Below are 23,981 nucleotides of genomic sequence, written 5' to 3'. Positions count from 1 at the left end.
CCTCACAAGAAATTAAAAATTAATAGATATTTTACAATATCTGTACAATACAGATGTAAAAAAAAAATCTTCCTAGTACTTTATTTTAGTAACTGAATGAGTTACTGACCTGTGATGAATAGTAGTGATGAAATCAAGTAAAGCTATACTGTAAACAGTAATACATGGATTACATGCTAATCTTTTCATAAACAGATTAGACCTGAATATCTTGATGTGACTATTAATAGTGCACAGTGGAAATTTAAAAATAAGAAACCCATGCAGATTCCTTCAGTTTTCATCAAAACTTTCCAGGAAGACCGCCCATCCCCAAGATGGAATAATAATTTAAACGCCTAATCTTGATATAAACTGCAGCGAGTTTGGATAATGAACGAAAAGATGTCTGTCTTTCAAACTTGGCTGACACAAGTGAAAGACGGCAATATTTCATGCTGGAACATTAGATGTGTGCTAGTTTCAAGTTTCACTTGGACTGCAGAAAACAATACCTCACCTGTGCCACTTTTCCTGATCCTCATTGTGCAGACAGACTGCTGATCAGGGTTGAAATACTGTCCCATTTTGAATTCATTTTGAATGTGAACCCGGGGGATGTTACCTACCTGCGTCTCAAGAACCTCTCAATGGGCACCGTAACTGTGCTGGTTTTGAGGTGGACTTACTGGTTTATGAGCCTGTAGTGCTGGTTTATGAAACTGGTAATGGAAACCTTATAGGAGCGTGCTTACCATACAGACAAGGTCAACTACTAAGGTAATGCACTCTAATCAGGTTTATTTTGTGATATGAAACTGGTAATCTGCGAGTTTATTGCTATATGAAAAATGTTTAAGTTTTGTAGTTACATATTGATTTAACTGTTCAGTATTGTGTTGTTTGTCTTTTGGTTTCATTGTCACGTTCTGTCTGAATATTTTGCGATGTTGCACCGTGTGGTAGTGCCCCTGGTGGAGCTTCTTGATAAGTGGATGAAAGTGAAGTGGCTGTTACTATAAGCCTGGGCTGTGATTTTTAAATGAAGCTGTTTATCCAGTTAGAAACCAGCAAATCCCCAATGTCCCAACTCAACAGAGGTTGTTGGAATCGGCAGGGTAGCAAGCATGCAAGCATCCACACATTGCAAGATAGGACAAGCACACATACAACAAACACAAATATATCCCAAAAATCATTAAAGGCTCAGCATTTTTCAGTGTCCAAAAAGTCATTCATCTTAAGTGATTACTGGGCATATTGCTAAATTATTCACTTAAGATTTGTTTCTTTGAAAGCAAAACTGCTCCACTGCAGCTTCCTTCGAAATCAACTTTGGAAATTAATATGGGCTGCATCTCGGCAAAAAAATAAATAAAATAAATCAGATTCAATTTCTATGTGTCAAACAGTCTGGCCAAAAACAAGAGGTCTGACTGTAAGCTATATTGTGAAAATGATCCCATTCGGGGTACTTTCTACTGTATTGATGGTGAGCCACCTAATGCAATTAATTATTATTTTGTTTTGTCTTGCATTAGGCTGAAGAGGAATCCCAGCCCCAGGATTTACGACTAATTAAAAAACAGCTTAACGTGTATAAAGTTGCTGGCCCTTCTAATAACCTCAAGTCTGACAATAGGAGCCAGGGAGACTGCTGGCAACACCCCCACTGCAATAGCAATGACTCAGAGGCTCGGGAGTTACCTGGTGATGGGTCGAAGAAGAACAAACAAAAAATGAAGAAAATGCCAAAGGCAAAGCAGTCTTCCTTTCAGGAAAGCGGCCCCTCACAGCGCTTGAGGACAGCTCATTCTGAGCCTTACTATTTCCTTGATCTGAACAGGAGATTTACTGTTTTAATTTGATCAGTAATAAAGTGAACCATGTAAATCAGAATGCATTGACTGAGTTACAGAAGATCTTGTCACTTTGGGTGTCAAATCAGAAAAAAAAAAAAAAAACTTGCATCAAGTTGTCTAGCGATACAGATGTTGGAGGTCCTTGGAGATTTTCACAAGCAGATTTTATCGAATTTTTATTATTGGTATTTATTTATTTTTTACTGCTTGAGGTCAAGAAGCCCATTTACAAATGAAAAATATATGAAGCAAGGGGATCTTTTAAAAGAGGTTTGAAAAAGCTAACAGGACTTTTATTTAGCATCATCTTTCTACATGGGACAGGCATACAAAGGTAGGTCAAAAATGAGGGTCTCATCTGCAGAACTGGACCACACACACACGTGTACGTATATATTATATATATATATATATATATATATATATCTATATATATATATATATATATATTATATATAGATTACTTTTCTGGTCTGCTGTTTTGAGTGGAGTTATCACAGGGTCTGCAGTTCTGAAACAGTAAAGTTATAGATAGTACCAGGGCTTTCATGTTCTTCCATTGCTTTCCCTCCAGTCTAAGGTGACACTTCTTTGTGTTCCTAATACTGTACAGGCTCATATACCTGTTTCAGCTCACAGTTTTATCTCTAGCCTGCTTGAAAAAGCCAGTGCTGTGTCTGAAGATCTGCTGTGATCGGTATTCATGAGTCCCTGTAATTTTATTGCACATTGATTGAGTGGTTTTAGTCCTGTAATGTCAGGCTTTGAGCATTCTGATAACTTGTTTGAGGAAGAAACTCATGGTGCGTGTGCTCCAGCTGACCCTTATTTTCTTTACCACTCCTTCCTATTGTTATGTGCAGTAGGACACCTACAGTCCGCTGCCTTTCTTTTGCAGTAGACAGGGATCCTTAACAGGTTAATTATCAGCCTTGTAAAGGACCCAGTGTTACACTGTAAAGAACATGTGCATTTTCTTGTTTCAGTGCCTTTGTATTGAAAAAGTGATTGAAGCTGCTCTCTGTATGAAGAGGAAATGCCTCTCATACCTCTGTCACCCCATCCTCTCCATCACCCACATGTTACTACAGTATTTTAGTCTCCTCAAGCACTGTGATGTGCAAACAAGAAAGAAAATTCATTTCACTTGTTCTCGTTATACATTTTTGAAGCGCATACTAAAAAAGGTAACATGATCATTGTACATGTGCAAGGAGGAGCTTAGCTAAGTGCTGGGTATCTAGGGCCCTATTTAGCAGCGAGTGCAAGCGCAAAGGCAGCACTTGTCAAAGAAATAAAACTGTTTCAGTTGCAGCTACGAACAGATACAGTGCCAGTTTTATGCTGTTAAAATTGACCTATTCCTATCAGTTGTTAAATAGAGATCACAGTGTCCCAGCATCACAATTGTTTTTTCCTAGAAAACTCTTCTGAAATTCAGGTCACTGAAAAAAATATTACAATTTTAATAGGAGTAATTAAACCTTGTAGTTCACAAAACAAAGAGAATTGGGGGGGGGGGGGGGGGGGTTCTGTATAATAGCAGCTAAATGTTGCAGGTGAACCTCATTTTGATGGTTGGTTGGATTTTTGTGTTGTTGCAGGTATTCCGGCTCTTTCCTTGGCAGCAGCTATGCAGAGCTAAGTGAGTGTGGAGGATGACGGCAGTGTACATGAATGGGGGGACTCTGGGGAGTCAGCGTTACGCCCGGTGGAGCCGGCAGGACAGTGCCGAGGACTATCCCTGCGCCGAGCACTACACTGAGGAGGAGGACGGCAGGCAGCGGCGGCTGACTCCCTTTGAGAAACTGACCTTGGACATGTCCCAAGATGAGAAGGTGGTGAAAGAGCTCACCCTGGGCAAGAGAATTGGCTTCTACCGGGTCCGAGGAGAGATTGGGAGCGGCAATTTCTCCAACGTCAAGCTGGGCATCCACTCCCTCACTAAAGGTACGGGCTTAGAGACATGTTGGATTTTATTGGAACTGTTAGGAAATGAAGGAAAGGCACATCATTAGGAGATGAAGGCCAATCTGGAGGCAAATAAGCTGAACCACGTCACGTCACATGCTCAACTGTTCTGTAGAGTAGTGGTTTGTAGTGAAATGGAAGTAAGTGCTTTACCATATACAAAATACTTTGCAAGTGCACAAGCACTGCTCGGCCACTTTATTAGGACCTGTACCTAACACTGTGTTGGGCCACAGCTGGCCCTGATCACAGCCTTGACACAAAGTGGCACAGACTCCCCACGATGCTGGAAGGTGTCTTGAGGGATTGTGATGTCATGTTCCACAATCCATTCCCACACAATTGAAAGTAGTTATCAGGTAGCATTGCTGTGTGGGCTTGATCCGCAGCGCTAAGTAAACTGTGGCATTCGTCCCGTCTTCCAGAGTAATGAAGGGACTCCGGACATACCAGGAGAACATTCCTTACATCAGGGTGATGCCAGATCCAATCGAGTAAACAGGTCTTAATAAAGCTGCCAGGCAATGCACTGTGTGATCTCCAAATGTGCTCTCTGTTTTTCTCAGAAACAGCTTTCTTGGTTGCAGGCTTGAAGTTTGCTTCAAACTCTGTAAATTGTTATCAAGATCAGCAATATTGGTAGGAGGCTGCAGATTGTATTTCCCTTAGGCAGCAAACAGAGCAAGAAGGTTATTGTTACTGCTCTCACTTTACAGTACCGGTAATCCCTGGTGTTTTAGTGGTGCAGTCATAACACTACTGTACTTTTATGTACAAATACCAGACTTCAAGAGATTAAAGGATTTGTTTAAATGTTAAGTACAAAAAGTCTTTTATGTAGCCCTGTTATGCTTGCTTGTCTGAGTACATCTCAAAAACAAGAAATGTTTGTGAAGTATTTGTCAGTTGACAAAAAAAAAAAAAAAAAAAAAAAAAAAAAACTTGCTGGAAAGCTTGTTACACATTGAATAAGTGTACAGTAGTTTATTTTACAAATGCAAACTTATTGAGATCACTACATAATATCAATACATTCTCTGGCTATTCGAAATAAGTTCCTATTGACTTCGAAGCAGTTGTGGCAAGTTATAGGATATGAATGTAGTTCACAACAACTCATGAATAATCTTTCCTGAATTTCATTCAACATTGCTGGGACATTTTGTACCATTATGATGTCATTCCAAATCCAGTAAATGCAGCTTATGGTTGCCTCCTTCATTGAAGTCCCCATCCATGTCACAGGGGGTTTAAAATCTACTCTTTCTCTGTTACAGACATTTGCTTTGAGAGTTATCATTCACAAGAGTGGGGCGGCTTTAGAAGCATTGGAAAAGATGGTTTTAAAATGTGTTTTATTAGTCCATTTTATTACTATCAGAATTATCACTGCTATCCCATTTTTCTTTTGAAGATCTTGTGGTTTTGTACTTTTTTTATTATATTGTATAATTCCATTGGAAACATGCTGAAGGCAGTGAGATGGACAGAATGGTGCCTGACCACTGCATGTGTTCTGGTTTAATCTCACTCCAGTTGTCTTGCTCCAGTCAGAGTTTATCTGCAGATGTTGTATTTAGAATGTTTGCATATCAAGCCAGCTTTCTATAGCACCATATCCAAATATGAATTAATATACAGTCAAACCTGCTTACTCTCACTTCAAAGGGCATACATGCTGTTGATAAGCGGAGTTTATCAAAAATCTAACAAACCAAACAACCACGTACACATTGAAACCTCATACTCTCCTGCTCACATTCTTTTTGTAGTAGAAGCCACTAGGCACTCAAATCCTTTCCTGTTTTTTAATAGTCTTTGCGATCGTTGACAGGTGCAAGGAAAATTTGTAAGCGACAGTTAGTTTGTTTTATTGTCTCTCCTTTCTCGGATACAGCAATTATTTCAGCTGCCTTGGCTGTGTTTAAATCTTTTAGTTTGAGACTTTTTCATTTTAATATGCAATGGTTAATAAAACACACTTCTAATCTCCTTGAGTCAAGCTGGGTGATCATGTGACACAAGGCTGTCCAGTACAGTGTATACACAATGCGTCTACAGTACAGGACAGTACATGCAGCATTTTGAAGTGATGTTAAGTGGGGTGGAAATTAATTGCATGTCTGTTACATTTCCTTGATGTGAAGCGCAGTTTGATGTTAACCAAAGTGATATTATCAGACGTTTGTTTCCATTGACTTCCCATTATATTGTGGTTGGGACATTTCGGTTTGATAATAATAAGCGGAGCGTGTTTCTAATTGGTGTGATATTAAGCAGGTGTGTTAATTATTGATGTTCACCAGACTAGCTCATTGAAAATGTGTGTGTCTGTCTGAGTGAGTCCCCCGACAGTCCACAGTACTGTACCTTCAATCCCACAACAATCCTATTAAACTAATCAACATACATGACAGTACAAATCCCATTATACCATGCAGAGTACAAGGCTTCCAGTCTATTTTTAGCCTGGTTACTTTGTGACCTTTCAAGTACAGAGAACACTGAAAATGTTGGTATAATGAATACGAACAGGGACAGACTACCAGAACACAGACACAGCTTTTATATTCCATTCCATTTGTTTTTAAAACGTTGTCAGATTTTTGCCACAGCGATTTAAATTTGTTCCCAGGAGACATGATAGTAATGCTTTTGGTGCTAGACATTATTAGAAAAATAACAGAAATGGTGGAAAATATACAGAATTTCTTGAATTAACGTTCTGTGTTTGTCTCCCAGAAAAGGTAGCAATTAAAATCCTGGACAAGACGAAGCTGGACCAGAAGACGCAACGTCTGCTGTCGAGAGAGATCTCCAGCATGGAGATGCTGCACCACCCCAATGTGATCCGGCTGTACGAGGTTGTGGAGACCCTGTCCAAGCTGCACCTTGTCATGGAGTATGCAGGAGGAGGGGAGCTCTTTACCAAGATCAGCACAGAGGGGAGGCTCTCCGACACAGACAGCAGAATCGTCTTCTCTCAAATCCTCTCTGCGGTCAAACACATGGTGAGCTTACAAAAGCGTTTGATTTTTTTTTTTTTTTTTTTTTAACCCTTTCGTGCATGGTGACCTCATATGGGGACAAACTCTCTAGTCTTTTTAGAGGGACATATGGAAGACACCAATGCATGACAGCAATTTGTTTCATTAGGAGACTGTCTGGATTTTCATCGGTTTCCTGTGACATTCCCCAAGGCTCTATACTGGGAAGCATCCTTTTCTCTTTGTACATGTTACTGTTGAGTGAGATCATCTGTAAACATGGTGTTAACTTTCACTGCTATGCCGATGACACACAGCGCTACATCTCTGTAAAACCTGATGATACCCTGGCTGTGTCAGCCTTACCTGAATGCTTTACTGATGTGAAGAGGTGGATGTTCCAGCATGTTTTACAGTTAAACTCTGATAAGACAGAGGTTCTGTTATTAGGTTCTCAGCAGCAACTAGAGACCATAAAATCTCAAAAAATAGACCTGAGCAATTTGACCACAAACATAAAAACCAGAAGTGAAAAATCTAGCGGTCTTATTTGACTCTGATTTATCTTTTGAGTCACATGTTCGCAATGCCACCAAAGTGTCCTTTTACCATTTGCGAAAACATTGCTAACATTAGGTCATTCTTCTGTTTGTCTGGTGCTGAGAAACTAATTCATGCTCTTGTGTTTTCCCGACTCGACTATTGCAATGATCTCTTCACTGGGTTTTCGGGTCACGCCATAAATCACCTGCAGCTTATACAGAATGCAGCTGCTAGACTTCATTGCAGCTTTTACAGAATGCAGCTGCTAGACTACACTGCAGATTTAAAAAAAGAGACCATATAACTCCTGTGCTGGCTTCACTGCACTGGCTCCCAGAGTTGATTTTAAAATGTTACTTCTAACTTATAAAGCACTTAAAGGTAAGTTTTTCATGATTTAAGATCAACTGGTACAGGCCTTCTGTGCCTCCCACAAGTGTACACAAAAAGTGAGAGAGCTTTTAGTTCCTGTGCTCCCAGATTGGGGAATGCACTGACACCTCATAGCAGAAGTGCTACATCAGTCGACGACTTCAAGTCAAAATTGAAAACTTTTTTATATTAGCTTTTTTTTAAATTGAGTTTTAAACTTTTGTTTCTGTTTTAATCTCAATACAAATGTGATCTAGATTTTCTTGTATTTTTATATTGCTTTTTTAAACTGAATTCTATAATGTATTGCATTTAGATTTTCTTTTGTATTGTCCTGTGTAGCGCTTTGATATACTTTTTGTATGAAAGGTGCAATGTAAATAAAGTTTTGATTGATATTCATTATTGATGATAGCCCATATATTCCAGCTATTTTAAAAAATACACCATACATGGAAAGGTCAGTAATAAGAATTATATTCAACATTGAGTGCTGCTCATCTTTCTTCCAGCAGGTGTCACTCTTATCTCTTGGGGGGTTTTGTCAAATATTTTAAGTGAGTTTAATTTTAATGAAAAATGATTGCATGTTTATATGTTCCTTAACAACAACCTGAAATTCTCATGCCCACACAGACATAATTAAAAATAAAATAAAACTATGAACATAATTTAGATCTTTTATTTAACATCATGTAATCTAAGAAACTACAAAATGATATTGCAAAGGTCAAGGAAGCCGTAATAGTAGTACAGGATTTCAGAATGTCACATTTTTCAGCTTTTATCAGTTTTTCGTCAAGTATACGGGAAACTACAAAGCCGTATGTTAATGTAACGTTATTCGCAGGTTTCACTCTACTTTAGGAAGCAATATGTTTTAATTCGATAGGGTGCTGCAAAACGTTGGTTTAAAGCTGTAGTTTACTGTTCCAAGCTCTGCATGCATGTAGAATTAAAGCACTCAACCCAACCTTTTTTCCTGTATTTTCAGCACGATAGCAGCATAATTCACAGAGACCTGAAAGCAGAAAATGTGTTTTATACCTACAACATGTGCGTGAAGGTGGGTGACTTCGGCTTCAGTACCATCAGCAAGAAGGAAGAGACCCTCAACACGTTCTGCGGCTCTCCGCCTTACGCAGCCCCTGAACTGTTCAGAGACGAGAACTACGTGGGCGTCTTCGTGGACGTCTGGGCGCTGGGCATCTTGCTTTTCTTCATGGTGACTGGCACCATGCCTTTCAGAGCAGACACTGTAGCTAAGCTGAAGAAGTGCATTCTGGACGGCACTTATACCATCCCCCCTTTTATCTTAGAGCCCTGCCAGAGACTGATTCGAGGCATCCTGCAGCCTGTGCCTGCCAACCGCTACACTATAGACCACATCATGACCAGCGAGTGGCTTCACTCCGTCCAGTTTCCCAAAGCTATGGAGCCTTTCAAACTGGACCCCATGTATCTGGCTGAACCATGTGACCTGAAGGAAGAGGAGGTGGAAGTTAAAGTGGCTTTGGAGAATCTGGGCATCACAGAGGAGCACATTAGGAACAACCAGGGGAAGGACTCGCGCAGCTCCATCACTGGAGTTTACCGCATCATCCTGCACCGTGTGCAGAAGAGACTGGCAAGCGACAGCGTGCCCATTATCACACAGCTGGAACTCAAAGACTCCAAGAAAGAGAGGCCAAAGCCTTATCGTGAGATCAGGTACACATCCAAACTCTGTTCAATTTTATAAATTGAGAAGATGTCATTGTCTTAATCCTACAGATTTTGTACTGAAAATAGAATGTTTGTTTATTTGCCCCACAATGTTTGTGTTACATTTTTATAAGGTTAAAATAATAAATTGCATCTCTTAATTAAACTAAAAATCTTTTTAGTTCAAGTCTTGAATGCTCCAGTCATCACTTTTGAGATGGTTTCTTATATACAAAAGCACCTAACCCAGCACCAACTACTATTGTCTATCAGATCTGCTGTTTTACCACAGACCGAGAAATCAGCAACGTGGTAGGGATGGGACTTTTGTTACGACACTCAAATCACATGGCTCAGTTAATTCACATTGGTGCAGTACATTGTAGTACCCACCCCTTCCTTATTATAAAACCAGTTTTACATTTTCCCTTCATGCTATGATAATATGCAAATGAGGAAGAGTATTTGGATGAGTGTGTCATGAAAATACTCCAGTTAAAAGGCTGTATGTGAATAGTTTAGATTTTATCATGAGAATGAGCAAAATAAATTGTCAGGTTGTATCAATGGGGCAAAAACAAGTGAAAAATGACCTATTAAAGCTTATCTTAACAATTTTAATGGCTGTTAACTAAAGAAAAGTTTGTGTTGCTTACCAGTTCTCCAAAAATCTGTCTTTCATTTAAATGTATTTCAGTAAGCCAATTTTCCACATAAGACATCCATCCTTTATTGTTAAGAAGGACAAGCAACCTACTTTATTATGAGAAAATAAGACTTACCCACCCCTTCATAGCATGAACATATTTTAGTATGACACATGCTTGCATGGAATGTTCAAGACATTATTATGAGAACATCACCAATGTTACATTTCACGAGACTAAAAGGGTTAAGACCAGAAAAGAAAAAACACACAATCAATTTGAAATGTATGTAGCATTTTTATTCTGACAAAGTATTCCAAGTTCATAGTTCAAGTTTCTCTAGTCAGCCTTATATACACTACATTCAGATAATTAGAATTCATTTTTCTGTTTTAATTTATGCACTATTGACAAATTCAAGTGATCAGACATTGATTCAATATACAATAATTAATCTGAAACACAAAAACAAACTGTAAACATTAATCTTTCCCAGATAACTAGAAATGAGTACACATTAGTTTGCAACTTTTAAAAATAAAAAAAATTACATTAATCTGTACATTAAGATTATTTCTGTTTACATTCTGACATGCTTACACTAAGATCCATGAGACTTGAGCAAATTCTAATACTGACAAAACATGCCTGTCTGTCAAACCTCATTAGTTGCAGCGCATATAAAAACGTTCTTGCTTTAAAACCAGACTGGTATAAATGTCAATTTGCCCCGATCAATAATTTGAAAACAGACACAAACCCAAGGGGAAGCAAATAAACAGGATATTTAACCGTTTCATACACTGCTTTGAAATGTCACCACAAGCTTTAGAAGTACAGTACAGTGTCCTTTTATATTCCAAACAAACAGGGCTGTCAAAACAGTGTACCAGCACACATGCTACAACACCATTTTGGTAAGTAAGGCCTTTGTAAAAGGTGTATATCACACTGCTTTGGTAGGAGTGAAATGGAAAAGCATACTGATGCCTTAAGTATCTAGTAATTGTTATATCACAGTTGCATAGCTGAATCAAGACCTTGTGTAGGCAGATTCGGAATCTGTCTTTGCAAAAACTGACAGTCATCAATACAGGTTAAGAGAGCATTGTTCTCACTACCTTATCGGATTAAATAGCCAACCCAGCTAAATAACAAAAAGAAGCATGCATTTGGAGGGACTAAAGTGGTCTACAGTTTGTACTTTTGAGCACAGCCCAAGAGAAGGCAGGGTACCTTTTGAAATAAATGTAATAAACAGTTAATTATAAGAACCACATTCCTATTATAGTAGGAGTTGCAATTTGTCTATTTCACAATTGTACATCAATCAACCCCTTTCTCCTCGGGCTGGAACTCAGAATTATGCTGAATGCAAAAAGGCCACTTTAGTCTTGGACCATCTCTTTTGAGCAAACCACTGAAGAATGTTCTTTATCACTTTATACAGCTAAATAACTTGGGGGGGGGGGGTTTACACATGACTTTTCAGATTAGACATTTGCAAATGAGATTCCAAACTACAGCTGATTCAGCCTAGAAGAATGAAAAAGTGGACTCCATGTACAGTATAAGACCAAAAAACTCAAAACACGAGACCCTACAAAGCCCGCTGAGATGCTAGGCTACAAAACATGCACAAACATTGCTGGTGCTTGTGGGACAATCTACTATTTAGATCTGAACACAACTGGAGATCACAAACAGATATGCATGTGTATTATAGCAGCATTTGATAAAAACTGTTACACAAGTCAACCTCACTTTCCCGTCTTTGAACACAGCCTGTACCTGTAAATATGAGTATATTTTTTACATAGCGTAACATCAGTTGTCCCATACCCTGATGGGTATATGTTAGTGTTGTGAAGTTTGCAGCAAAACCCCAGCATGGACACGGCAGCACAAGATAATTCCTGCATATGCTGATTAAATAATAAATTGTGTGCAGATGCTTAATTTAGCATAAGGGATTAAGGAAAGGGCTGTCTGTTTATTATTTCCCCCTTGTCTGTTTCCACTGGTGAGCCATCAGTTCTTCACCTCACAGAGGTAACTCTGCTCTCCATTGCTAATGGCAATGGTTTCTGGCCCTTTAGCAATGGAAGGAATCCTTGGCACTTTCTTAGCAGGACTGGGTATGTGCTGGAAAAGAAGAAACATAAAAAAACAACATAGAAATTGATAATATAAAAAGGAAATACAGTTTTATAGCATTTGATAAAACTTTGAGCACAGCAATGTAAAGTAGTTGGCTAAAAGTAATGTCCTACAATAGGACTGACTCTGAAGCACACTGATAGTGTCATTCATTGTATTCCTCTTTCATTAACACTTGCTATGCAACTAATGAAACTGTATATTGAGGAAACAGTTTAAGTTGCTTTAATGGTTTGTAATTACTCAAAATAACTGTGGTGGAACAGAAGTTTCAATGAAAATGTGTAAGTGGTGTCTGCTACCCCTTGTGGATTTTACTTGAACAACATTCATTATGGTTGAGAATGTATTACTCTGCCCTGAAACTGAATAAATCTGATTTTACTGAAAAAAATATACCAAAAATACAGAGCAACCTTTTCTTCATACCTCTGAAGCAGTGGAATGAACTAATCCAGCTTCCAGAGGTCCATTCTCATTCAGGGGCCGTCTCGCATACTGCCTCCGGTGCTTCTCATCCACTTTTGTTAGGAACCACGTTCCAGGGAACAAATCATCTACTGAGCCCTGAGGGATGTAGTTTGCTAATAAAGATAAAAAGGGCAATGCAATGAATGTAATTATATGGGAAACCCAATAAAAACATTAAACAATATTTATTTCCGGTGCTGGTAGTATCCCATTATGGCTCATGTACTGGATATGCCATTTTGGAGGCTGTGGTTAGAATCAGGGGCAGTTACTTGGAAATAAGACTGAGGACCCTTAACAGGGTAATAAAGTGACCCCTAATTGAAAAGATCCTGTCTCTCACATTGAATGTCAGAATCAATTTACAAGCTTAATGCAAGCAACAAAGTGCAGGCAGATGTTTAAAAATCAAAATTTAAACTATTACCAAGTTTATCTGAAAGGTTTTCCTAATGAAGAATGTTTTGTTAATTCTTTACATTTTGACTGCCTGATCTTTTAGACTACATTTAACATTAATACCCATGCATGAAACAGAATAAGGAAGCTAAAAAGCACACATTGAACTTTATTTGGAAGTACAACATGTCCAGTCTGTAAGCACAAAGAGGAATCAAGAAACAGCCATACCTAGGTGGTGAGTCTCTTGTCTAAGCTTCATATTCTCAGCAAAGAGCTCCGGTGCTACTCTCCTCCTGGAGTCAAGACGGGACTTGAGGTCACACAGGCTGGCAGTAAGCTTATCCAACGAGGAGCCTGAATAAAATATTTAAAAAATACTCTTTACTGATGCACTGGCCAAACAAGGATAAAGCATATGGATTAGAGAAAACGTGTATACATAGGTACATTGCAGAATTAAGATAGCATCTGAAAATGATGCACTTTACAGGACAACAATCATGTGGGTGTTAGTGTGAGAGCCCTGTCATTTAGCACATAAGACCAGTTTCTCCTAAAATTATTAGACAACACAAAAACACACAAACTTACCAGGAGTAGCATCTTGAGTCACTCGGATAGAGTACAGTGTAGCAGCAAAGCCTGACCCATAAGAGAAAACTCCGATCCTCTCTCCTGCCAACTGCTGTGGGCTGTTCCTGAAGAAAACAAATCATTTTAAAATTACTATTAAACTAGAGTTTTTTTTTTTTTTTTTTAAGCAAGGATTCATTTCAGAATGAACTTGGAATTTTCTGGGCATGTACTTACTGTGCAAGGACAGAGGCAAGGCAGCCATACACAGATGGTGTGTACATATTGCCATTCTGGTTTGAAACGAGCAGAGACGCCTTGGTTTTCTGATTATACAGTTCTGCACTAGCCTTCATGAAGGCTTTTTCCACATCTCGATCAAAGTAAGTGTCTTCTGGTTTCACATCCCTAAAGATTTAGAAATGACTAATCATTCATTGGAAATGGGGTACTGAAAACCAGTGTATGTTTCTTGGTTTGCGGGTTAGACATTAAGTACAAACAATAATACATTTGTATTGTATTTTTAATGTTTGTAACCAATCAGAAAACCCACCCGAGAAATCCCTCAGATAATACACAAGTGACACCAACATTTAGCCAACTACATGTGTACAACTCGTGTGGAAAATAATGACATATTTAAGCATTTTAGTGTACCCATACTGTATAAAAGATTAAACAAAAACTCTAAATGATTTACACACCCAGTTGCTGTAATGATACACAGTTGGTAATGCAGTAAAAAACAGCTGGAGATAATTTCTTGAACAAACTACAGTATTTCATTGGCCTCTATCAAAATGAGGGGCAAAAATGACTCATACAAACTACAGTGCTTGAAATTAACATTTAAACACTGTTCTGAAAGGTTCAATCATACTTTGCCTCACCTGAAGGCTTCCAGGCCGCTGAAGATCCCGCTCTCTGTGTTGGGGTTGGGGTGGCTGAGGAAGTCATTCAGCACTAGGCGAGCCAGTGATTTCTGCACCAACTTGCAATAGGGTGAGTGGAAGATCATGAAACCGAAATCCTCCAGGCTGAAGCGCTTGTTACTGCCCTCTGAAAACAATGCACAGAGAAAACAATGCAGAGTTCAATAATTACCTAGAGAAGTGAAACGGAATTAACCCATAACATACTGTACAATTTCTTAATCCAGTAAAACTGTCTATTCATTTTGTTGAATCTCATAAAAGTATATACTCTATTATTCCTAGCCAACATATTTCACATTTCTTACCACTAACCTAATCAGTTCTCTGGTCTCAGTTTTATATTTGCACATATCAATTATGAAAACACATGTTTAAACTTAAAAAAGGCAAAAGCTGGCAAGCATGACAACATGTATGTTAAGCTATGTATATTATCCAATTCGGGTCATCAGGTCTACTCTTACTTTGAGAAAGGGTCAGGACTATTTGTGATGGGAGATGATGATTTACATGACTTACTTAGTTTATGAAATGAATGAACTTCATCATCAGTTGATGCCCGCTCACTCGAGGCAAATTAAATCTGATGAGGACTACTTGATGTCTGTGTCTCAGTAGTCTTGTGTTAAAAAAATGCATGAAAAGGACAAAATCTATAATATAAACAACACTGCAAGTATCCCGACAGATTTACATCTAACTACAATTATGTAGTGCACAAAAACACGAACATACCTTTCTGCCATTGCGCATGGATTTTGTTGCGAAACACAGTATAACACCGGTCTAATGCACTGAGGTAGCACTGAATGGACAATTTTCCATCAACAACTGGATATTCGGACACCATATCAGGCTTGTAGAAATCATAGGCATGCTGCATGTGCGTTCCGCGCAGACCTACAGAACAGAAACAGTACATATTCAATAAAATGGTATTTCTATTTAAGCAACTGAATTTCCAATGTAACTTTATGACTTTTATATGTCACTATTCTAATGCATCCATAATCATATTGGTAATGTAATAATCCTATTGTTTTTTTATTAGTAAAATATTCTAAAAAAATAAAAAATAAAACATGCATCTAAAATAATGATTTACCTCTGTCAAAAACTAAAGGAGCATTGGGACCAACAAGCATGGCTACAGCTCCAGCGCCCCCTGTTGGCCTAGCACTTCCAGTAGCGTAGACAGCAATGTCTCCTGCAACAACTAGTGCATATCGGCCTAGATGAAATAAAAAAATAATAATTAAAAAAAAAACAAAGCAAGAGACAACAATTTGATTGAAAAATTGATATTAAACCCATGGCAAACAATAACACATTACTAACACTTTTTCAAATCCCATGCTCAATAATTAACTTACAGCTTACTACTGGAGATAAAAATGCAAAGAAATATAATTATTTGATAAATTAAGTGAGTTGGTGAACATATCAACCCCTCACAAACTATGAAGTGAAGTCAATTTCCTACCATCCCAGGAGCTGGACTCTACCCAGTTGACTGCGTTGAAGAGAGCTGCTGTTCCCCCATAGCAGGCGTTGGTCGTGTCAATGCCTTCCACATCTGTGTTGCCTGACTCCTCAAACAGCTGCATGAGGACTGTCTTCACGGACTTGGACTTGTCAATGATGGTCTCAGTGCCCACCTCCAGCCTCCCTATGCTTTCGTAGGACAGGCAGTTCCTCTCCATTAGCCTCTGGACCACGGTCAGGCACAGTGAGTTGATGTCTTCTCGGTCTGAGCAGAAGCCCATCTTGGCCTGGCCTAGGCCGATGGTGTACTTGCCTGCATCTACACCGTCGAACTGCTCCAGCTCTGCCTGGTCAACGTACTGGGAGGGCAAGTATATCTCCACGGCTACGATGCCCACATCTTTGGGCCAGCTGGCTTCCCCGTTAGCTGGGACGGATCCAGGCATCTTGGCAGGGCTGTGGTGGCGACATGGAATTTGCTTCAGTCACTTTTTATTTAATTCAGACTATTTTGTTTGCCTTTGCTTTATTTGTATTTAATTTAAAACCGTGGTGCACTCACACAAACCCACACACTGAGAAATAAATATTTGGCGACCAATTCTAAAACTATGTTTATTTATTTTTTTAATTTAAAAAAATAAATAAAAAGTCACAAGGTTTTTTTTTTTTTTTTGCTTTGATGAAAGTAGTTTAAAGGTTGTTTACAAATGCAATCTGACTGCCAGTGGTTCAAAGTTTCAGGTTTGGACAGTTTTCTGAAAATGTTGCCAAGTGGTAGAATAAAAGAAATGTAATCTCCCACAGTATTTCCTGTTAATGTAAATGTATTTATATTTCACATACATGTGAAATTTTAAAATAATAAAAAATACAAATATGCTTTTAACAATAAATTTTTTAAAATAAATCAAACATCTAACAAAATGTAATCTTTAGACAATCTGGAAGCCTTATAGTAATAAACATGAGGCAACAGTAAAAACGTTTGTTTGAATAGACTATTGACTTCTCTTGGGGTAAATCAATGGTAACTGCGTTTCCGTGGGGATTAGTTGTATTTAATGTTATGCTAGTAAAACGTACTGCACAGTGAGCCATACAAGCACACTGACCACCTCGTCCACGGCACTACCATACTTGAAATAAGAGCGTTTCATTACTGTAACCCCGTGGTTCTTAAATAATTTAAACCTAGATTATCTTCTAAACCCATCTCGTTGAACTATCCCCTTAAAAGATAACCAGCCAGAAACGTTCCCGTGTTGTGTTTTTCTGAAATCCACCTCAAATTAGTCCAAAGTTGAAGTTCCACTTCAGCCATGAACTCAGTACACCCTTTGCTTTTGAGTATTCAATTTGGACAGGTACACAAAAACATAGTAACAACAAAGCCAAAGTCCAACGTTTTGTTTCAAGCGTACCTATTTCACAACGTTAGATACAAACTTTAAACGTTAATATAATGACATTTTACCTACATGTGACAGACTGTAGTGAACGACTTTGTTATTGTAAGTATGTATCTGAATTATTCAAGCGTCTTCCACCCAATGTCACATATCTCGTTTTCAAACATAAACACCAAGCAAATGAAAAACACATTTTATTCTACTTAATGTATTTGTTGATTTTATAAATAAAACATTGCTATAGATCCTAAGCCGCTATTTCTTAAAATGCCAACAAACGAACCAAAGCTAACCTCAACAGAATGACCGTATTACAGACACAGTACAAACTGCTTACTACTACTCGGGCACCTTCTCGTCTGGCACGATGAAGGTTACGTTATTGAATTTCATTCTTCTTTTTTTTTGTTCAAAATGGTGTATTGCATTACTCATTTTAAAGGTAGAGTAAAAACCATATCAATTATTTAATTACATTACACCTTTACCTGCCAGCCGTATATATCGCTCCCAGCTGCCCTTAGAAATTCAACACAAAACAAGAATAAATTCCGGACTGTCAATGTCCGGGGGAAACATATTCAAGGACGGATCAACTTCCGTTCGGGTTCAGTCAAATGTTGTTTAGTTACGTTATTTTCTTTGCTATCTATATTAATTCGATACGATAACCTGGCAATTAATGTCTGTAAACTGTTTGATTTGCATTTTCCGGTAAGAATGACCATACTGTTCCTCATTTTTAAATATCAAGGTATACGGTACATATAAATGTGCAACTAAAAATATGTAATACTACGTTGAAACACAGATATCCGTGTATAGAGCAGGTTATTATTATTATTATTATTATTATTATTATTATGTACCTCTCCTTTGCAATATGTACTTTGTAGTCATACTAACAAGTGACAGTCTAAACTTACAAACAATACGATACTTTATTTAGAATATACTTATGTAACACAGTCACCAAGCTGAAGTTAAGACACTCGATATTCGGATGTGACGGAAACCTGACGTTAGATGTATTTTATTTAGTGTTTATTGTTTAACTGATTATTTGGGATAAGAGCGCTTTCAGAAGCAACATGTATATACAATATATAAATTATGTTGATATAGTTTTATTTTGTATTGTCTCAGTCCTAAATTTCTGATGCAAAACTTTTTACCACAGCTGTATAGCTTTCCTTATTTTCCCTATAAAAAATCCAATGTATTTGTTGCAGCCTAATAATATTAATATTGTAGCCCAGCTTATTTGCCTGTGATTTTGGAGGCCTCTTCCCGGGGCATGGCCAATAAATATGGTATTAATATCTTGTGTAGAGTGTGTACTTCCATGTAGCAGTAGTGGTTAAGTGACACAGCAGCTCATTTGTCTAAGAAAGGAATTTGAATATCATTATTTTTTTAAACAAAGTTTCAAAGTTTTAGTAAAGGAAGCAACAGCAATAAACGTGTGTCCTTGTTCTTAAAATGCAAAGAGGGGTTAACTGTACTTGCACTATATATGAGCCGGTTGTAGCTCTTTTGTTCTTCGCTGAAATGGATTGCTTAAAATCCCAGACCAGTTTCCACACTTTACTTTTGTCTCCTGTGTCGACACAACCCTTAACTCCTTCAGCAGAAACTAAGGTGTATTAAATAAAAACAAGAATATATTAGGTTACTGCCTGGCCAGCTGTTTTGGGTTGAGTTTTCTGTACTACAGAGCAGTCCACAGTTTTGAGTGGAATTCTCTCTCATAGATCTGCATATAGGAGTCCAGTGTTGGAGGGGAAATGAGACCATGACCTGTTTACACTGACTAGATTAGAATAGGTAACACCCAATGGGAATGAAGCAGCATCAGCAGTATGAGAAAGAAGCAAAAAGGTGAGTGGTGTGGAAGTTTTATATATTTATTACATCACTCAGGGTTTATCAAGTACATACCTTTAGTCCTGTCTGTAAATAATAAAATGATCCAGGTACACACTACTTTCTATTTTTAAGCTAAACACTGGAGTGGAAGTTAGTTCTGTTTTTGTGTCAAATGTTCTACACTTTTTTTTTTTTTTTACTAAAAAATCTACAGCAGAGTCAGGCTGGTTTATAAAACAGACTAACAGAACTTTTTGAATTGAATAGCTTCCATTTTGATGTGTAAGGCAAGACACATCATAGCTTTAAAATTAACCCAACCAACCAATAGTATATTATAGTAAAACAAACATTATACAATATGTCTAGAATAAGCAGGAGTTTTAAGCACCAGTGCCTAGAGGTAGACCTGAGGGCCAAACATAACAGCCGCCTTGGATAAAAGCATCTGTTAAATAACATCATCATAATAATATTAATAATAAGAGGGGCTTAGTTGAAGTCGCAGTCTCCTTCATAATATAATCAGTCCTAATCCAGTAAAATTGTTTGGCTAAATAAAACCAACCTACAAAAAACTAAGAAGGCTAAATGCTACTTTTATTTGGGCTTTCAGATCTTTAAAATAGATATAATTCCGAGTTTAATAAATATAATTCAGTTCATAAATAAACATAAAACTCGTTTGGTTTGCAAACATTTTGTTTTAATAATAAACAAGGCAGTAGAGGTTCATCACAATCAGACATCCATGTGGCAATCAATCACTGGATTTCTGCACACCTGAACTAAGTAGGGTTATCTTAATTTTAAATGACATGCTGGTTTTGAGGGTAAAATTACTTCAATACATCCGTGACACCACTTCTGGTCCGACACTGTTTACAGAAACTTGACGTGGTTTAAACTGAAGCTAATGACGTCTGGAATATAGTCCATCTGTTACGTCTTAAAAACCAGACAGCCGATAAAAGATGCCCTTAATCTAGACACTGCAACGAAACAGGTGCAAAAAATGAATTAGCTCACCTGCATTGTACTTCAGTTTTCTTAAACATCTTAATTGTACTTTTGTTGAATTAAAAACAGTACCACCACTTATTTAGTCAATGAGATGCAGTAGTGTCTAACGTGTAGTAGGACTACAACAAAAGCTAACAGTACTGCTAGACCCTCACTCAGTGTTACACAAAGTCTGAGTTTATGAATATTGCACACACCTTAAATATCAGAAAGAAAACACGTGTGATATAAAGCAAATCAAAATACTCTATAGCGAGTAAATGAAAACTGTACTCACCGTGGTGATATTGGGTTTAACGGTATTTCAAATAAAAATTACAGCTCACTCCACGTTTCGGTTAGGTGACAGTTTCCTCCAAGCAGCTCTACGAGTAGATCTCTGAAGCACTGTATTTCAGGACAACACCCTTTCCCGGTAATTTACAGCAAACCATCCAATCACGCTGACGAGTTTGCGCTCTGCAGGTTCATTTGCCCCTACCCATTTGAAAATTCAACCAACCACAGTCCTAGGAGGCGTGCCTTAGTGTAGGACAACTCTGAATGGCTGAATGGTGTGAGTAAGTGACGGTATATGGTGAGAGTGGTGAAGCCAATCAGAAAAAGCGTCCGATTCCTCGTGATGTAGTGAGAGCCTTTCTCGCTCGAATCCGCGAAGAAGCTGCAGACGGTTTCCGTGGCAATGAGAGGGAGCGCGATGTGGTGCATCATATCAGAGCATTTTTTGATACACCTACGGCATTGAACTTGGCAGGTGTTGAACTACACCTGCCGTATATAGAACAGGGGAAATTACAAGAGAACACATTTGGGTGGAAGGTTATTCCATTAATAATGTATGCTTACTATGCATTATACAATTTATAAACATGTTAACATGGGGTAGTCAATCAACCTATGATGTTCTTTTTATTTGTCTTGAAAACGGAATTATTCTGCCCGTTCATGTTGTTCCTAATTTGCTAAAAGGGACGTATTATTTGAATTATGTGACGAAGAATAGAAGGTTAAAAGGTGAATTGGATGTTATAAAAAATAAATCATTTTCGACTGAAAGGTGTGGGTTTACCAAGTAAATACGGTATCACTTTTCGATAGTCACACACTGTTTTCTCCAGCATTTCTGTATTCTTCCCAAAGAAGGCATACCACATTGTTTGACTGTATAGACCTAGAGCATAATGTACTTGTATTACTGTGAAGCTTATGGAATTTCCAGGACTAGACTGGATTTTTGTTAAAAGTTGTATTTGAAATCTTCCTTAAGAAAACAATTGATAATTAACAAAGTGCTTGAATATTTTAAAAGTTAAATCCATTATGTCCAGTAGTTGTTTAAAAGGATCAGACACATTATTACACTTCAGATGACTCATGATCAATAATAAATTACTGCAGTGCATCAAAACACCAATAACAAAGGGCTTTGACAGCACTTTTCACGTTAAAGTGACGTGTGTGTCGACATATCAGATTAATTAAGTGGATTATAAATCTTGTACTGTACTTAAAGTAAAAATATAAACAAAAAAATGTGATTCTCTGTGGATGGTATTACTTGCTTGTGTTGCTTAGTGAGCAGTAATATAACCCAGTTGCAGACAACCCCTTTTTGTCCCGTGTACAGCTTTCCAGAAATTAAGAAGAGACAAGCAGAGGGTGAAGTTTCAGATGAGATGAGATTTTTAACACACAGAGAAACAGCAGTGGCAAATGTGTGTCTCTTTAGAAATGAAACTACCTTTTCCTGGACTGGGCATGCTTTTATTTACACATACTGGGACTAGACATTCTGTTAAAACCAAAGTGTAACATCAAGTCACATAATGTCTCATTCAGGCTTCTTAATCTGGGTATATACATATGGGGCCAGGGGTTAACACTTGGTCTTGTTCACACAAGTAGCAGCAGCCAGGCAGAGCTGATGTCTTTTCCTGAAATTTAACCAGAACTAAGATCTGTCGTCTTGTCTTCTGGGGTTATTTTCAAATACAAACTGCAAACCAATACCTGTATTGTAGAGCAAGCTGTGGGGAGCTGTATGGTTTCTGAACTCGCCAGTCTGCCCGAGGACGTGAGCGCCGATTATTGTTTTAAGAGGCATGTGTGCTGAATCTAAATTTGTATGTTACCACGCTGTACTTTAACCCGCCTATTAGGTTTCGGGTCTATTTGACCCAACTCTAGTTTCCAATTAGCTTAAATGTTATTTTTCTTTTCATTTTCTGTATAATATTTTATGACTTTTCCTAAGATGGGGTCATGAACACAGAAAACAGAACCTTTGAAATGTTTATTTTTTTTTAGAACAGGTCATGTATATAAATAAGATGTTTCAGGTCACTGTGACCCGTGGCATTTATCTGTGTAAATTTGTATGCAGGAATAAAACAAACTTCTTCAATTTGTTATTATTATTATTATTATTATTATTATTATTATTATTATTATTATTATTATTATTATTATTATTATTATTATTTGTATTATTATCTCTGGAAATAGCTGCACCTGTCTGGAGATATTTATAAACAAAAAATCAAACAATATATATATCTACAAGGCAGAGCCTAATTTTCACTGTCAGTATTGCAACAGGATCTCACTGATAAAGACATTCCAAAATTAGGTGCTCCCAGGTTGGCAGTCAAATAAGTTTTATCACAGCTCCAGGACTGAAAGAGCATAAGAGAGTAAAACTTTTGCAAATAAAAACAGTTAATCAATTTAAGGCTGTTAAATTAGTTTGAGATTGCATCGGGTCAATATGACCCAAAACATGGCAGATGTACCTAAATTCTGAAAATAATAGGAGTGTTAACCATTTCATCCTCAAAATTACAAATCAAAATGGCCACCAACATTTTGCATCATACATGTTATGTATTACAATAGCATTTTTTGGTAAAAGGTCAGTAACAACTGTTTTTAACATAATAGGGACCTGCTGAGACCTGGACTATGGTTATTGAAACGCATAACATACTTATACACAATACTTACGTACAATATTATAACAGAAAATCTCATTCATGTCCATCTTACTGCAAGAGAAAACAAGCTTTTGCGAATATAACAAAAGCCCTTTAAACCAAAATCGGAACTTAGTAAAATGTTTAAACAACTATTTGACAACACTTCAGTAACTCACTATTAAATGGCAGGTACATTGACACAGCCTGGTTTGAGTTCTCTCCATTTGCAAGCTGAAGAGCAAACAAGCCATGTTGTCCTGCACTTGCACCTCTGACTCCTGCCGACCACAGAATATTGCCTCAATGCAATCTTCTGGTACAGGCGGCAGCGACATGAGCTGAGGCATTAAATATTCATTTTCATTTTTCCATCCCATTGAAGTTGTGGAAGGAAGTACTGGTTTTAATATGTGTGCCTGTCTCCAAATTAAGGCCTGATAATGAGATCTCTGTATATGGAACATCAGAGCATCACTTGTCTGAGGTGGGGCTTGTGGTGACCTCAAGCGAGTAAACAAAATGGCACGTGCTTTGTCTGTGCTGTGGGTCTCTAACAGACCATACAATTTACAAATAAACTCCACACATTCACCTTTTCCAGGCTGAGG

General features: G+C 37.8%; 2 protein-coding genes across 4 annotated transcripts in view; one reads left to right on the top strand and one right to left on the bottom strand.

Moving 5' to 3' along the window:
- Positions 1-10,200, top strand: part of LOC121300401 (serine/threonine-protein kinase NIM1-like) — a 31,143-nt gene extending 20,943 nt beyond the window's left edge. For both annotated transcript variants that reach the window (XM_041228994.1, XM_041228995.1), the window contains 4 exons: positions 1,521-2,175; positions 3,446-3,791; positions 6,555-6,823; positions 8,709-10,200. In XM_041228994.1, coding sequence (XP_041084928.1) covers positions 3,500-3,791; positions 6,555-6,823; positions 8,709-9,455 — 1,308 coding nt within the window. In that variant the 5' untranslated portion in view covers positions 1,521-2,175; positions 3,446-3,499 and the 3' untranslated portion in view covers positions 9,456-10,200. The remainder of the gene's footprint in view (positions 1-1,520; positions 2,176-3,445; positions 3,792-6,554; positions 6,824-8,708) is intronic.
- A 142-nt stretch (positions 10,201-10,342) lies between these two features.
- LOC121300388 (hydroxymethylglutaryl-CoA synthase, cytoplasmic-like) lies at positions 10,343-20,807 on the bottom strand. 2 transcript variants are annotated; one of them, XM_041228980.1, is made up of 10 exons: positions 20,676-20,807; positions 16,093-16,550; positions 15,715-15,840; positions 15,345-15,509; positions 14,565-14,733; positions 13,909-14,079; positions 13,690-13,796; positions 13,327-13,452; positions 12,655-12,809; positions 10,343-12,210 (listed from the first exon to the last, which is right to left on the bottom strand). In XM_041228980.1, the coding sequence occupies exons 2-10, from the start codon at positions 16,538-16,540 to the stop codon at positions 12,097-12,099; spliced, it is 1,581 nt and encodes a 526-aa protein (XP_041084914.1). In that variant the 5' UTR covers positions 16,541-16,550; positions 20,676-20,807; the 3' UTR covers positions 10,343-12,096. The 2 variants fall into 2 exon arrangements, with proteins under 2 accessions (XP_041084914.1, XP_041084924.1); XM_041228990.1 differs by lacking the exon at positions 20,676-20,807 and adding an exon at positions 17,995-18,018.
- Between the last annotated feature and the right edge of the window lie 3,174 nt (positions 20,808-23,981).

Source organism: Polyodon spathula, chromosome 2 (genome assembly GCF_017654505.1).
Source record: "Polyodon spathula isolate WHYD16114869_AA chromosome 2, ASM1765450v1, whole genome shotgun sequence".
Classification (NCBI taxonomy): domain Eukaryota; kingdom Metazoa; phylum Chordata; class Actinopteri; order Acipenseriformes; family Polyodontidae; genus Polyodon; species Polyodon spathula.
Note: the sequence above shows the minus strand (reverse complement) of the source record. Positions and strands in the feature narration are given on the sequence as shown.

What these genes read in the sequence shown, in the direction of transcription:
- LOC121300388 (XM_041228980.1), bottom strand. Translation starts at nt 16,540, where the DNA reads ATGCCTGGATCCGTCCCAGCTAACGGGGAAGCCAGCTGGCCCAAAGAT. An exon ending in AGAGTCCAGCTCCTGGGATG is followed by an intron (nt 15,841 to 16,092) that starts GTAGGAAATTGA and finishes TATTTCATCTAG; the next exon opens with GCCGATATGCACTAGTTGTT. An exon ending in AGCGGCCTGGAAGCCTTCAG is followed by an intron (nt 14,080 to 14,564) that starts GTGAGGCAAAGT and finishes CTAAATCTTTAG; the next exon opens with GGATGTGAAACCAGAAGACA.